This window comes from Plectropomus leopardus, chromosome 14 (assembly GCF_008729295.1).
Source record: "Plectropomus leopardus isolate mb chromosome 14, YSFRI_Pleo_2.0, whole genome shotgun sequence".
NCBI classification, from domain to species: Eukaryota; Metazoa; Chordata; class Actinopteri; order Perciformes; family Serranidae; genus Plectropomus; species Plectropomus leopardus.
In genome coordinates this window covers 31164044-31179919 of record NC_056476.1, presented here as the reverse complement: position 1 = coordinate 31179919, position 15876 = coordinate 31164044, and the positions used below count along the sequence as shown (strand labels likewise).

Below are 15876 nucleotides of genomic sequence, written 5' to 3'. Positions count from 1 at the left end.
TGCCCCATAAACAACTGACTTAAGTGTAGGAGTCCAGAGTTTGCTTTCAATGTGTGTTTTTTTTTTGTTTTTTTTTCTATACCTTACCATGTGCCTCTTTTGCCTAATCCTAACCATCATGACAGTTGAACACAGGATCTTTAAAATGTCATAAGTAAATGCAGAACGTTACTGACAGAGTGGCACCATGTGGCAAGTTGAGATGGCAATGTGTTGGTAGTACAAACAAATTGACTTACTGTATGACACCAAAAATATTCAAACAACTTCTTCCTGAGAGCATATTACAAACTGTGTCTTCTGTTCCAGATAACACAAATAAAACCTGCCACAAAAATGATTCCCTCCCTGAAGCCCAGCTCTTTATTAGTTTCAGAATAATGACAAAAATAAGTAAAAGATTGTTCTAAAATCATCATGTATGGAGTCAAATACATAACTACATGACTACTTCTTCAGTCTCACCTACCACAAAATGAACAAAGCCTTTTGTCTTTATGGAGACCATAAAACCTGTCCGTCTCTACAGCTAATGCTAATGCACTGTGGGCAGGAGATTTTTACCCCATATGTTTCTCCCACACTTTATTTTACACTCTTTGCTATTTACAGGGAGATAATATTTTGTGTACCGTCTTTAAGAAATAATGCAGACTCATGATTTCTTTCATACTAAATGAAGAATTCACCTTAGTAAACCAGGAATACCCATCTAAAATGTCCCAATTAAAGATATTTGCAATGAGCCGACGTTCAGGCGTATTCACAAGTCTGTTCCAAAGCCGAGTATTATCAAGTGTGACCCAAAAAAACATGTGAACAGCTCATGTTGATTTTTTAAGAACCTCCAGATCAAATTAAATTATTAAATTAACAGAATAAATAAACTAGCATGGCTTCATCAGGTAAACAAAGCATGATGGGATATCAGACCATAAGTTGTGTGACAGAAGTCTGTTTTTTTTATTTTTTTCTGAAAATATAGCCAAAATGCTGTATATTTAAAAGAAATCTACTTTAATCATGAAATCACACCCAAAATATTTTTGAGATTTTTTTTTTCCTTTTTACCAGACATTTTACAGTGTTCTCTCCATCTTCACATAGGAATAAATGATCCCCTCAGGATTTAGATCACATACATCAGTTTGTGTGAAGTTAAATAGACCATTGGCTCAATCCTCCTTCTTCCTCCACGTGCTATGAGTGATTTATTGATGGATTTATTTTAGTTTACAAGGGGGAAAAACACTGTTGTTGTTTTTAGGGTTTGAAGTGAAGTATTTTCCAACATTCCAAACACAAAAGGATTGTAAATCAAGCGCGCTCCGACTCTGAGTTTGTATTCTTTCCATGATGTTTGGAGAATAAGCTTGGAATTAGTTGCATGTTGGCAAATCTTCTAATGAATAGCTTAGTGGTGTTTCCCTTGCAGATTATTCAGTTGAGTGGACTGAAGAGAAATCAATTACCACAACTTAACTTTCATTATTTATCCCACAGCTAAGGGGAAAAAAACAGACTTACATGACAACGTGCCTCTATTAAATTCATAGGGTCAAATTCAATTCCCTCAAATGTTATTTTCCCGGGATAAATCCCTCGAAGGGGGGAGGGGTGTCCGGGGGTCCCTCCAGAAATGAAAAGACAAGAGAAAATCTGTTTTTACACACCACCGCTGCTTTCTCAGCTCTTTTGATTAGCATTAATGTTGCACTGCGGAAGTCTGCCGGCACAACTGTTATTGCTCCTTCACACACACACACACACAAACACACAGAGCTATATCTCTCCCTGCCTGCGTAATTCTAAAGGGAACATTTTTTTCTTTTAAATTAAATGCATGCTGATTGTTATTGCGCCCCCCTCCCCGTGCGGAGTAGTCGGCAGCGAGGTAAATGTCACTAAGTAAGTGCCACACGTTTTCCTCGGTGGTTGTTAGCAGGTTTTGCATGCAAAATAAAAGCAGATAGAGGAGGAGAAGGAGGAGGTGGAGGAGTGCTTTTCCTGCATGCATCCGAACGCGAGCGCTTATCAGGGAACAGCAGGGGGACCGGACATATGTCGCTCCTCTCATTACAGGCCGAGACAGCGATAACGGGGCGGTTAGTGGCGCATTTGAAACGGCATACAGCAGCAGCCGTGGCGATCACACGGAAAAAAATGAGAAGCGGGGAGTATGGGTCGGGATGAGGATCACCACGGGACCCGCCGCTAACACACTCCAGTCTGTCATTCAGACCCCCACCACCACACACACACACACACACACACACACACACACACACACAGAGAGAGAGAGAGAGAGAGAGAGAGAGAGAGTCAGCCACACCATGCTTTATTTAAAACACACTGACTCCGCAGCCTTTCCATTGTAGTTTGACACAGTTTTGCTTCAGTGCCATTTGGGAAACAGCATGCATAACTGAAGAAGGATAAAACCTTGTCTACGTGTAAAAGAGTCTCTTTTACATTCTCTGCCTCTAATTGAATTGGGAGCGGTTGCAGTTAAACTGAATGGCATGTGCGATGCACTATTAGGCTGAATTGAATTTGCACGGTCGGGTGGTTGCACAAGTAATATGAGTGCTTTTGTTAGTGGGATAATATTACAGGCCAGGATGCTCCCTCACCGAAATGACCAAATGTTTAAAGAAAGCTCTCAGCACACAAGTTAATGCTTAAAGAATCTTTACATGCTTATGCACATGTAAACAACATGTTTATCACGTCGCTCACATTTTCATCACTTGTAGTTACTGTAGATTGCCTCTTTTTACTTCATAACTCTACAAATGACCACGTTTATAGAATATAAATGAACTGTAGGGGTCCTTGAGGTTAGGGCCTGCTTTAAAATAACACACTCACATGGCTCTTCTCACAAAATGTGCTTTTCAAAATAAAGCTTTAAAAATATTTTAAATTTATATTATATTCCACTTTCATTTAGTTTATTATCTCAACCAACATCAGTCCTAATCTTAAGTATCAAATATTCAACCCTTTAAATGCCAGGATTTGTCATGATGCCACAGTGTTTTTAGTTGAAAAAAAAAACACAAAGAAATGAATTATTTCAGTATACTACATGCAAAGTAGATGTTTTTGATGATTACAGTCTTGGGTATTCTAATGATTAGCAGCAACCTGGTGGAAACAGCATGTATTTTCTCGATCTGCCAAATTTGGTAAAAATAACATCATCAGTTGAATAACTGTAAAAATGACAAATTCCAAGTCAAAAGCCCAGAATGACACCCAGAAATAATACAATACATGTTTTTATTTGATGGCTTTGATGGCTGTGGGATCAAAAATGTCAGTTTGAATGGGTTTCAATGGAGCATTTTTTTTCTGAATGTAACAATTACAGAACAGTGTATTTTATACTTATTGTAGGAGCTGAGCTGGAATTTTCACAGATTAAACAAAAATACAAAATCTTGCTAAAATGTATGCCTTATGCATAAACACAGCCAAAAGGGTTAAAGGCTCACTTCACCTACATTACAAAAAAAACATGCAGTATTTTTTCACCAAGTGAAATGTAGCCATACAGATGATTTTGGTTTTATTTGTCCAACATTTCTGCCTTCATCCTTAAACAAAAGCAGAGGCGTCTCACACTCCTCAATATACACATATGTTTTGTGGAGTTTGTTTGTTGGGGACTTTATATTTTACAACTGAAACTACAACACACATTTGAAAATGGGCGTCCATTCTTGTGATCAGACCTTTCCCAAAACCAGCCCCAACACCCTCTCCCACTCCCTTTCCACCTTCACGCAGAGTTTTCGCCACCTTAAGTGCTGTCCCAAAACAACTAGTAAGTAGTGAAAGTGGCTTATAAAACCCTCCAACAGCTAGTTGTCTGCACCATTGCTGACTTACTGACCACGCACAATTCCGTATTGTGTTCCTCGTGAAGTACAAATATAGCTCTGTATGACTGCCCTTAGGAATGAAATCTGCTCAAACTAAGACAGACATTTAATATTGTCAGAGAAACATTAACATCTTAAATTCTAAATTACATAGTATTTAGGATCAAATACACCTCTATAAAACAGCAGTCGAATATATTTGAATTTAAAGTGATAGAGTAAAGTGTTGCAAAAACTGAGCAGCTTAGAAACATCAGAGTGAAAGATGAATCTCAGGGCTAACTTTTATTCATATTAATACATTGATTTACATTGTAATTATTTAGCTATCAATTCTTTTATCTATTAATTTATTTTAATGGTGAATGGATAATAAAAACTACCAAAATCCAGGTAAACAGCAGCACAGCCTACACATAAAAGTTATAGTCATGAAACATTACTTTTTCCACTGCAGACAGGGAAGATTATGCCAAATCTTGCGGCTCTATCAGGGTGTAGGAGCTTCATTCAGCCGTGAAGGTGACTGCAAACGCAGTGACACTCCCAGACAGAGTGGGAGTGGGTCTGGTCGGGTCCGGTCTGGGAAAAGCCCGGTATGTGTGACGACACATGAAGGTGGCTCAGCATGACCTCAGTGACCAAGAGCAATGACCGCATCTTTAGTCTTTCATGGGTTAAAAAAAAAAAAAAAACTGTAGCTCATCATCAGACATATCCTTTAAATGCAGGAAGAACTGGTCAAAATGTATCCCAAATGAGCAGTATTTGAGGATCAGAAAATTGAATATTTTATAGATCTGTCCATTGTGGAAAAACAGACTTGAGGAGCCAGAGAGAGAACAGAGGGATGTTATGCGAAGATTAAAAAGCACAAGGTTTGCTAATAAAGGTCTTCTGATGATGAGTGGTTAAAGATCCCTCATGACCAACTGGAAGTGCAAACTACTTCTGTTTTAACATCAATCTACATTTCCTGTCCCCAAGGGAACAGCAGGACTTCTAATTCAAAAAGTCCAGAAAATCAGCAAAAAAAAGCTGATTTTATTTTTATTTTTATTTTTATTTCACCCTTAGCCAGGAAGGTCCCATTGAGATACAAGCTCTCCTCTTCCTGGTCAACATGCTGTCACAATCAGCATAATTACTTACAACAGTTAAAATAAAATTAAAGTATGTCACATAGTAATATGTCACATATTTGTCACATATAATAAATTAAAGCTTATTGTTTTCATGATCCTGTTTAAAATCGATCTAAAATAAATAATTGTTAGTGTGTTGAGTTTCTAGCAGTAGAAAGCTAAGATGTCAATCTCTCACGCCATCATGTTGTCCTCACATGCTGACATCATTACGTTATTTTACAAGCTGTCTAACAGACAATAAAGATGTGCTGATGCCACAGTATTATCTCATCATGCACAGGAAATAGTAGGTTTGAGGATCTTGTTAAAAATCTGTCTAAAATAAGAACTATAACATAACGTGCGTTGCAGAAAGCTAAGACTTCTGTCTTTTGTGCCATAACGTTGTCTGTGTATGATCATTACGTCATCCTAAAAGTGATACAAAAGACAGTGACGTGCAGTTGCGCCAGACGAGCAGAGAAGCAGGGCAATAGGAATGTCTTTTTTTTAAAGTTTACTATCTCTACTGCAGATCAAACTATCACAACACCTTTACACTTTGCACATAAAAATGAGCAAATCTCAATAATCATTCAGTCATAGTTTTATCAATTGTGGTTTATTGACTTATACACCCTGTAAGCTTAGTTTGTACAGATTTAGAGATATGAAGCATTTGAAGATACTCCAAGAAATTACATCATAAAAAGCAAAACACCAATGCAGGCGTTAAAATTCCCCCAAAAAGTGCAGAGGACATGACCTCAGTGAGCCCTGTTTACACATTCCTGCATACTGTATGTCTGCATGTTCCTGTGTGGACTGTGCAGCTTGCTTCTGTATGTTGTAACTGATATATTCAGAGAGGAGGAGGTGTAATAAACTACATCCTCAAACCTTTTTGTTCATTGCCATCATCACTTTTTAACATCCATTCATTATTCTGTTGTAAGCACCGAGGTTCCCTCTGATTCAGTCTAATCATTTATTTTATGTTAAAAAGCAAGATAAAGATTAATCACTCCGATGAAATGTTTGTGCCGATGAGCAGACGCTGGTGATTGCACTGGTTTTCACGCTGCAGTTGGAGAGGCTGAAATATTTCCCACATTCAGAAATGTTACAGAGAGAGTGCATTTATGGCAGTGGCTAGTTTGTTATTTTGCTGAATCCTTAATTTTAGTGATGATGTTTTAACCCTTTGAAACCTCAAGCAACTGCACTTTTCTTTAAGGCGCCTTTCACAAGTGTTTAAAACTTTGAACCTTTGAGCAAACTGGTGGGTTTTCTTTCAAAAACATGGAAAAAAGGCAATGAGCAACTTGGAAAGAAATGTTCCACATATAACAACCAATATGTAGATTTAGAAATGTATTTTTTAAAAGCTAGGAAAAAAAGGAAAAAATCATATCAATCAAAATCATTATCATAATTAACTATTTAAAAGCATGTTACCAAATTATTATAATCTGAAGCTCTTCTTGATAATTATCGTGTCATTTCTTTTTCCGTTGCTCGTTGCCTTTCTCCCATGTTTTTGGAGGAAATCACGCCAATTTGCTCAGGCTTCAAAGGGTTAAAAATACAGTCATAAATGATTTTCAGCAGTCCAAGTTGATAGATACGGCCTGTGTTCTTGGAGTTTTTCTCTCTCCTCCCTTCAGCATTAACACTGACAAAATCACAGAGTGAGAAACTTGCAGAAACCTAAAATTTAGTACAACACACAGATCAGCCTGCTGAAGCTGTGACATTCACAAACACTTCCACACACACACCCTTCCAACCGAGCACTCGCCACTCAGCCTTGAATGTGTACATTACTTTTGACATCAACCATTTAAGGGGACAGTATATTTTACACAAAGTGGCATTAATTAAGTCGCTAAAGGCTTGCTATCATATATTTCAAAAGCAGCGCGGGCGAACAAAGCCAGCAACAGTGGCAAATACTGTGAAAGTCAATTAGAATTTTATGTACGTTTTTAGATCTCTCTTTTTTAAATGATAAATGAAGTTACTAATTTTGTCTGTGCTCTTTCTAGACACTGCAGCTTTAATTGCTAATTGTTAACAGCGAACGAATACATTTGCATATTAATTAGCTCCCAATTTACATTTTTAATTTGCTGCCTTCAAAGGGTGTGAGATAAAAGGTCGTGTTATTTTAAATAATTTATCCTTTATTGCAGGAAAGATGCTGAAAGGAAAATGTGGGATGATTTTTAACCCATAAGAGATGTGGAAAGGCACGTTAAAAATATATACAATATATATATTTATTTATATTTTTCTGCCAGTTAATTAAATGGGCGAAGGAGAAAAATTTTAATACAAAGCCACCTGGAGAGGCAGAGCGGCTCTGGACGGTTGAGTGAAGAATAGTAAATGCACCAGAGATGACTTCTGTGGAAGTCAAGTTTGGAAAGCAGATCCCCCCTCTCTCTGTCTCTGCCTCTGTGTGTGTGAGAGAGAGTGTGTGTGTGTGAGTGAGGGAGGGAACGCTTTTCTTTTTATCACTCCATTTTGTCCTTTCTCCCTCCTGACACATCAATTGATTTGGCAGCCGGCGCCTTCGGTTTCCGTCTTTTACCATGAGGCAGCGGCGAGCGGAGAGGGAACGAACAAGTTCAGAAATTCATTAAGATGAAAAACAGCCGCCACTGTATTTCTTGTGAGGAGGAGGAAGTGCTGTGTGTGTGTTTCTCTCTCTTTCTCTTTCTCCACTTGTGTGTGTATGTGTGTGCTTCTCTCTCTTTCTCCACGTGTGTGTGTGTGTGTGTGTGTGTGTGTGTGTGTGTGTGTGTGTGTGTGTGTGTGTGTGTGTGTGTGTGTGTGTGTGTGTGTGTGTGCGCGCGCATTTGGGAGTGTGATATGGGTAGCCAGCCAGTTGCTTGCACGTTCTTGCTGAGCGTCGTTCATTGGCTCTGTGCCACAAACAAAGCGATTTCACAAGCAGTCACCAGCCGGACGCCAGCACACAGTGACACTTTCTTTTTTTTTTTTGCAGTTGTGACAGACAAAACAAAAATTCGGAGGTGGCAGCGATGCATACAAAGTCAGTGGAAGAGATGAACAGAGCAGGCTGGACATTAGCACCCAAACAGTGCTTAACCCTCTCTGGTGCTATGTTGCCTCAAGCTAACGCACCCATTTTTGTCTGTTTACAGTCACAAAGTACATCCTCAACTGTGTTGCAAGAGCCAGGGCCCCAAAGAAACCAATAGCTCTGTTTGTATAGTTACATGACTTTTTGGAGGCCACGTTGAGCCCCTTTTTCGGTGCCTTCCTCACACAGTTCAGCTCTGTCAGCTCTCTCTACAAAAGTAGTCTGAAAACTTTTCAGTCATTTTACAATCTGAAAAAAAAATTGAAGCAACACTGTATGTTAATGGAAACCTACCTTGATGATTTTTTTAAATTTCCTAATAAAAATAAAAAAAATATATGAAGGTGTGTATGGTGAAGGCAGAAACCAGGGACATTCACAAGTTATCATTATTTTGTTTATAAAACTGAAGAAAAGTTGGGTAGGATTTGATAAGTAGTCACTTCCTTCTACTCCTTTTCAGACATGAAATTCCTATGTTTATTTACTGAATCTGTCCAATTGGAATTCTGGTGTTCTTTTTCTTGCTAATATTTTATTTTGTTTTCCTATTTTATTTGGCAAATTTGAAATAAAGATCTCACTAACTTAGTCTATTTTTATGCCAAACAAAACAAAACAAAAACATTACAAACATTTTTATTTTTTTCATTATCTGGCATCATTATGTGTACCACAGGGGGTTAACTGCAGCTGGAAAGAGTGAAACTTTTCTTGTCCTCATGCTCTAAAGCCAAGCAGCTTGAGGCAGTTCTGAAAGGCTTCTCCCACTCTGGTTTTCATGGAGAAAAAGAAAAAAAAACCTCTGTGGGTACATGTGCCCAGAAACAATCACCACTGACAAGTTAGTAAAAACAAGATTCGTCAAAAAGACACGAGTGGCCAAACCATGAATGTGTTACAATTAAGGCCAATAAAACGGCCCTCTGATGTATATTGTTATCCTGAGGACACACAATCCCATTACGTGCTATTGAAATCAGCCATGTGTACAAACACACTGTGATATCTGATGACATGTTTATGATGAATCAAATCAGGAGCTGAAGGAGGTGTAATGTTGCATTTTGGGATTGGAAGCAGAGCCGTGCAGAGCCAGAAAAGGCTAACAGCAATTTGGCTGTTTTACAGCTTTGAATCATTTCTGCATTATGATGCAAACACACTCTATTTTCTCACTGGTTTGATTCAGAAACTGATTTTGCAAACATTTTCTGGCTAGAGTGGATTGATATCAGGACAATAAGCATGTCCAGTGACAGATGATGAGATGTACTGTGAGATTAAGTGATGACCCTGGTCATTGTTTAACAGTAACAGGCACAGGCTTCAGCCCCAGATGTTTATTAAGATAGATAGATAGATAGATAGATAGATAGATAGATAGATATCTTAGTCATACTCAGCCACAACCACAGAAGACGTTGAAACATTGAATGAACACATCTTAAAAAACTAAGCACAAAAGCTAAAATACAATACTAAAGAATCCTAACTCATAATGAAAAGCAATAAAAACTATAATAAAGATTTTACAAAAATACAGTGTGTAAAGCGCAATGTGGCTTATCTAAAAAAAGTACAAGAAAAGTAAATACATATATGCTATACATATATTAAGTATATACAACAGCATCCTTATAAATATAAAGTATAAAAATAGAAAATGTAAAATGCACCCATATAATTATAGTTGTATAAGCACTAGGGCTGTCAAACATGTATTATTATTATTAGTTCATTGTGATTAATCACAGAATATCAAGTTTTCATTTCCATCATTTTGCATTCCAAAACAGTTATGAAGTCCATATTGACGAGGTCAGAGGTCAAGGGACTCCTGTGAAATGGCCATGCCGATTTCCATCGCCAAAATTGAACTTAAAATTTGAACTTTGGAGCATTATTCCAGCCCATTTTCAACCCATTTTCATTTCTTGAGGCCAGAGGTCAAGGGACTCCTGTGAAATGGCCATGCTGTTTTTCCATCGCTAAAATGTAACCTAACTTCGGGGTGTTATTCAGCCCCCTTACTGGGAGGCTAACATGTCATGATTGGCACTGTTTCTTTGGTCTTCAGATGAAAGCTGTATCATCACTCTAGCTCTACATCTCAGTCCAGTACAGCCTCTTAAAGGCAGAAATGATGGCTGGCGATTGGCACGATTAAAAACAAATGAATGCTTTGTGCACGGATTTTAATCGCAATGTAATTAATGCGTTAATGCTAACGGCGCTAAAATGTACACACACATCCACACAGTATACAGTATTATGCAGTACATATATGTATCACCACAGTTCAAGTGTACATTAAACAGTCTGATGTCAGCTGACAGGAAGGACTTCCTGCAGCATTCAGTCCTGCACATTGCTGCTGTGAGCCTGTGGCTGAAGGTGCTCTGCAGAAGCCCCTCCACAGCGTGAAGTGGGTGTGTGGGGTTGTTTTTTTTTTAATTTTTTTTTTTAGTCTAACTGAAAAAAAGCCCTGGATTTCATGATCTGTCATCCCATTCATACTTGAATAGATGTTGTTAGTAACATTCCTACTGCTGTCATAAATACATACATTTAACTATATCTCCAACTCTAGTCAATACATTTGTAGTGATAGTAGTTGTCAGTAAGAATTGTGTTTAATACTGATGACTAAGACCACTAATGTTCTTTTTTTAATAATTAGTCTGGAAAATTAAAGGAAAAAAAAGAAAATAAATGAAGTTCAGGTAAGGTGCCAGAGAGCATAAAAGGCATCAAAATAGAGCTCCCCCTGGACCCCCTGACTGAGGTCTGGGCTAAGCCCCCAGTGCCCTCACATTCTACAAACGTACCTGGTTTGGAGTGCTTCAGAGCCAACACAGAATATCCTGGAATATTTAAGACTCTCCGCCATGTAGAGTGAAGGTAACACATAGGAGAACAGGAAAGAATAACATGAAACCACACAAAAACGTTGTATTTCTTATGCAAAGCACAGAGAAATGTGTGCTGTCTCTTTCACACCCAAAACAGCCTCTGTTTTACACAGAATGAAAAAGACTGAGGTTCATTTAAAAAAAAAAAAAAATACTACCAAATAAACAAGTAACCAATTCCAAACTTTTCTAAAGCATATGTTGCTTGTTTTCACAAAAATGTTGTAGTTATATTGTATTTTTTTTTTATATGACACATTTTTGGAGGACTTTAATCTGCCAAATAAAAGGGTGACATTTTAAGAGAAGAAAAAAACTGAATTCATGGAGTAGAGAAGTGAATAAAAATGTGATGAACATGTCAAACAGACACACAAATCATTGGAATTTGATGTATTTTTGGGATCAAATTAATAAAAAACATTTCATCAGTGAGATGAAATTCCATCGGTGCTCCCTCCTGCCTGAGCTCACAGTGACACAAACCTGCTCTAACTCTATAAAAGCACTGCATGTTAAAGCATATTCACACACATTCTCACTCTGTATCATTGTGTATATGTGTATGTAGACGCATATGTGCACGTGTGTGTTTTAGTTAAGATGATTACGGGAGGAAATTCAACCACCTCTACCAATTACACACCAGCCTCTTGTATACATAAACAGTGCAATTTATGTCCCATTGATCTGTCTAATTCTTTCAACAGGAGCACATTATGGCCGCCGTCTTTTTGTCTCCCGCCTTGCTCTCCTCTCTGCAGCACGAGAGCCGAGCGGGGAAAGCTTTCCAAGTCCTTTTGTACTCCCCGTGTCCCTTTGAACAATGAATCATATTTAGCAAGGAGAGAGGAAACAAGGCGCTGCTCGAAAATAAGGAGGCAGCAATTCAGCGAGCGTGCCAAGATAAGTCGGTGTAGTGAAGGCAGTCAGAGAGTCAGGCTGTGACTGACATGAAGGTGGTGACAGGGCTGGGACCAGACTTTCTGGGGACGTGAGCACAACTGGGCATCCCACACACACACACACACACACACACACACACACACACACACACATATATATATATATATATATATATATATATATATTTAATTTAAATGTATCAGAGTCATGATTAGTGCCTCAAAATATGCAACAATACTTTTATTTTTCCAACTGAGCACTTTAAACCAGAGCGAAAAGCAAGAACAAAAACACAAACACAGAGATTTCTCATATGAATTCACCAAGACTGTTCCAGCTTTGTGGTCATATACTGTAAGACTCATCAAAAAATCATGACCTTTAACCTTCAGAAACCTGAACAAATTGGCTTGATTTCTTTCAAAAACATGGAAATAAGATGCATATAAATAAACAAATATGTAAATATGATCATTATAAATATTGTTTCCCCTTTTTTGGACATTTTCCCCAACATTTTTTTTTTAACTTTTTTTTTTAATCTACTAATATCTTGCAATTTGTGGAACATCACTTATCAAGTTTCCCATTGCCTTGTTCCCATGTTTTTGAAAGAAATCAAGCCAATTTACTCAGGGCTCAAGATTTAAATTGTGAAAGGTGTCTGAAAGCTGCTCAAGAAAGTGATATTACACGATGTCTGAAAGGGTTGAATCATTGTAAATACATTATTTTGCCATGTATAAATGTGTAAAACAACAGTCTACAGCAACAAACAGAAAAACTCTTTAAAAACACAATGGTTTTAGTACAGTTTCCTTCCTGTGAATAAATACAAATGAAGAGAGGGACACAGAGACTCCATATTTTTAATTTGCTCACTTTTGGGGCCCCCTGCTGGTTGTGGGTGTCCTGTAATTGATGCTTCTTCTAAGTCATATTTTGAATTAATATTCAGTTTATTTTATTTTATTTTTTACAAGTGACAGTTGTCATGCTAAACATTTAAATATATAGGTTCTTATCAGACAGTTCATTGACACAGAATTCACCATGCTGCAGGCTTCATCTCAGTCCACACAAATTCTTTCAGGGGAGCAGCTGTTAACCTCAACTTGCCTTTATCAACAATAAGGTGAACTTCAGATACATTATTGCCTTTAAATATATAAATAAATATCTTTTCGGTCACTGCCAGAGAGGAACCTCCATCAGGTCATAGGTGAAACATGCTTATATTTAAAAAATCAGCACTATATATGAACCCTATTCACAATCATCCCATGTCGTAGAATCTAATTTTACCATTGTCTATAAATGGAATATAAAAAAAAATCCCTGTTCCCTTTCCCTGTTTTGCTTGACAGTAGAAAAAAAAATCTGTGTTTTCCACCATCCGCACAAATCTGCCACCTCCGGTGATTGATGCAGTCAAATTAGATGTATGTGGAACACTGGCTCTGGCAAATGAACACATCAACTGATGACCAGCTGTTTCTAATTATTATACACTGGTTAATTAGGACGCCGTGTCACCATCAACGGCGGCGGTAAACTGTGTGAAATTCATAATTCATGCTCTGGCGTCCAATAAGCCTCCCTGATCAAACCGCTACAGTGTGGCATGGATGGAGAGGCCGTGCAGAAAGAGACTGGGGAGGGTGGATGGTGCATGGATGGTGCCAAATATCTGTGTGTGTGTGTGTGTGTGTAGGTGTGTGTGTGTGTTTGTGTGTGTGTGTGTGTGTGTGTGTGTGTGTGTGTGTTCACGCCTTTTCCCTCACACCTCCTGCTTCTACCCCTCTTTCTGTCTCTCTCTCAGCAGGGTGTGTGTGTAGGTGGCAGTGTGAAATGTCTGGATCTCAAAGGTAAGCTCGACGCCTCTCTCCGTCATTATTAAATATGATTGAGGACTTTATGTGACATTCATGATAAACTGAATGAATTTGTGATGTTTTACATATTCAGTGTTATTATGAAAAAATATGCAACAACAGACCCAAAATATCCGAGACATGTTTTGAAGAAATAACGAAAAAAAGATCAAACTGACAGTAATACATTTTTGATGTATAAATTCATATTTTTGACATATTATTTCAGTATATTTCACATGCATACACATTTAACCTTAAAGATTTGCATGGAGCCAATTGTGTTGGTTTATTAAATTGCAACTGCATATGCACTGTTTGCCGCATTAATTTACTTATTTTCACGTGTGTATCAGAAACACTTCCTTTGATTATCTGTCATAAAAACTTAGATGGGAGATCACTGCTGGGCCATCTTACAAAATGACACCTTCACTGGACTCTGTAGGATAATTCTACTCGTTTCTTTTGCAGTTTCAAATTTTCAAGAATTTCCTAGAAACTTATTTGATTGTGATTACATGATAATAAAACAACACAGAGTAGGGCAGATATAGTAGCTGCGTTGAGTTCATTTCATTTCAAACAATTAAAGATAACAATAAAGAAATAATTAAAAAGAGTCTCCATCAGAGAAACAAAACAATAAATTTGATTGAAAAGTAGCAGGAGGAACCAAAATGCTTAATTTGTCCTGCCCCTACTTCAACCATATCATATTTGCATCTTCATAAATCAAACATTATCAGTTACATTGCCTTCATAATCTTCAGTGTTCAGACCATGTCATATTTACATCTTCATAATCAAAACAATATCATTATTACAGCTACTAAGAACATAACAGCAAAAAAATCCTTCAAGCTATTTGATATTCTAATCTAAAAGTTAAACCTCATGCATATTCTATATTAATCTCGACCCAAGCACTAACTGAAACCTGAATCAGTGTCTAATCTTGAGTTTAATTATTCATAAACCTAACCCCAAATGGATGCCAGTTCAAATACTAATTCATTCACCCAAATCAAATCCCAGTTCAAATCTTAACCCTAAATCCTAATCCTACACTTTCTTTTAAACATGTTAAATTAATTAATTAATTAATTAATTATGAACTCTATAAAAGTTGTACACAAAACCCAATACTAAAATTGAATATACATTTGGCAGCTCTAACATGAAACTAAACCTAACCCTGGTTCAAACACAAATTCTAATTTATAGTTATAAATAAATAATAAACCTAATCCCAGTTTAAATTTTACCCATAAACCCAAATCCCAAACTATTTAAATGCAGCACTTTAAATTAAATCTAATCATCATTCAAATCCCAATTGTTCTTTTAAATTTAATTTGACTTTAGCACTAACACTAAATTAAATCTAATTCTAGTTTAAGACCTAATAGCTCAACTAAATTTGAATCAGGCATTTAGCTTTTTTTTTAAGTAAATCAAAATGCTTTTATCCCTAATCCTAATCCAAAACTAAATTTAATTAGTATATTTTACATTCAACCATCCCTGGTCTTAGTTTAAATCTGTAACCTAAACTTAATTAGAATGTAACCCTTTTTAACCCCCATAAACCTAATCTTAATGTTGTCTTAATCTTAATCTTAATCTTAATGTCAACTAAATGTTGTTTGTTGTCCTTATACTTAACCAAACCCTATTTTACTCCAAACATTTCAACTAAATTTGATTCTACTTTTTAGATAAAATTAAATCTGATCCAGGCTCAAATCCTAAATCCAGACTCAGATCCAAAGCGGTCTCTTGCAGGTGGACACTGGACACAATGTCCTCACTCTAAAGGTCTCAATATTCTGCCTGCTCTAAGAAGTATAGAGGCACAGCAGCAGACACATCTGCATACAGCAGCAGTGTAAAGTTGCGTGCGATGCCATGATGGGCGTCACTGTCGTCACGCACTGATGACATCTGACTGCGGGTGTCGCTGCCTTATTATCTTCCCGACGCAGGGCGGATTAGAAAAATGGGATTTCAGATGGCTCTCCCTTCCACCCCACACGCCCTCTGCCATCG

The 15876-nt window shown here is 37.3% G+C and overlaps 1 protein-coding gene across 1 annotated transcript in view; it reads left to right on the top strand.

The window, feature by feature from the left end:
- The window catches only part of si:dkey-288a3.2 (protein phosphatase 1 regulatory subunit 37), a 56185-nt gene that overhangs the window by 18106 nt on the left and 22203 nt on the right, over window positions 1–15876 (top strand). Inside the window, exon 4 of the mRNA XM_042500079.1 lies at window positions 13773–13818. Within this exon, the coding sequence (XP_042356013.1) occupies window positions 13773–13818 (46 nt within the window). The remainder of the gene's footprint in view (window positions 1–13772; window positions 13819–15876) is intronic.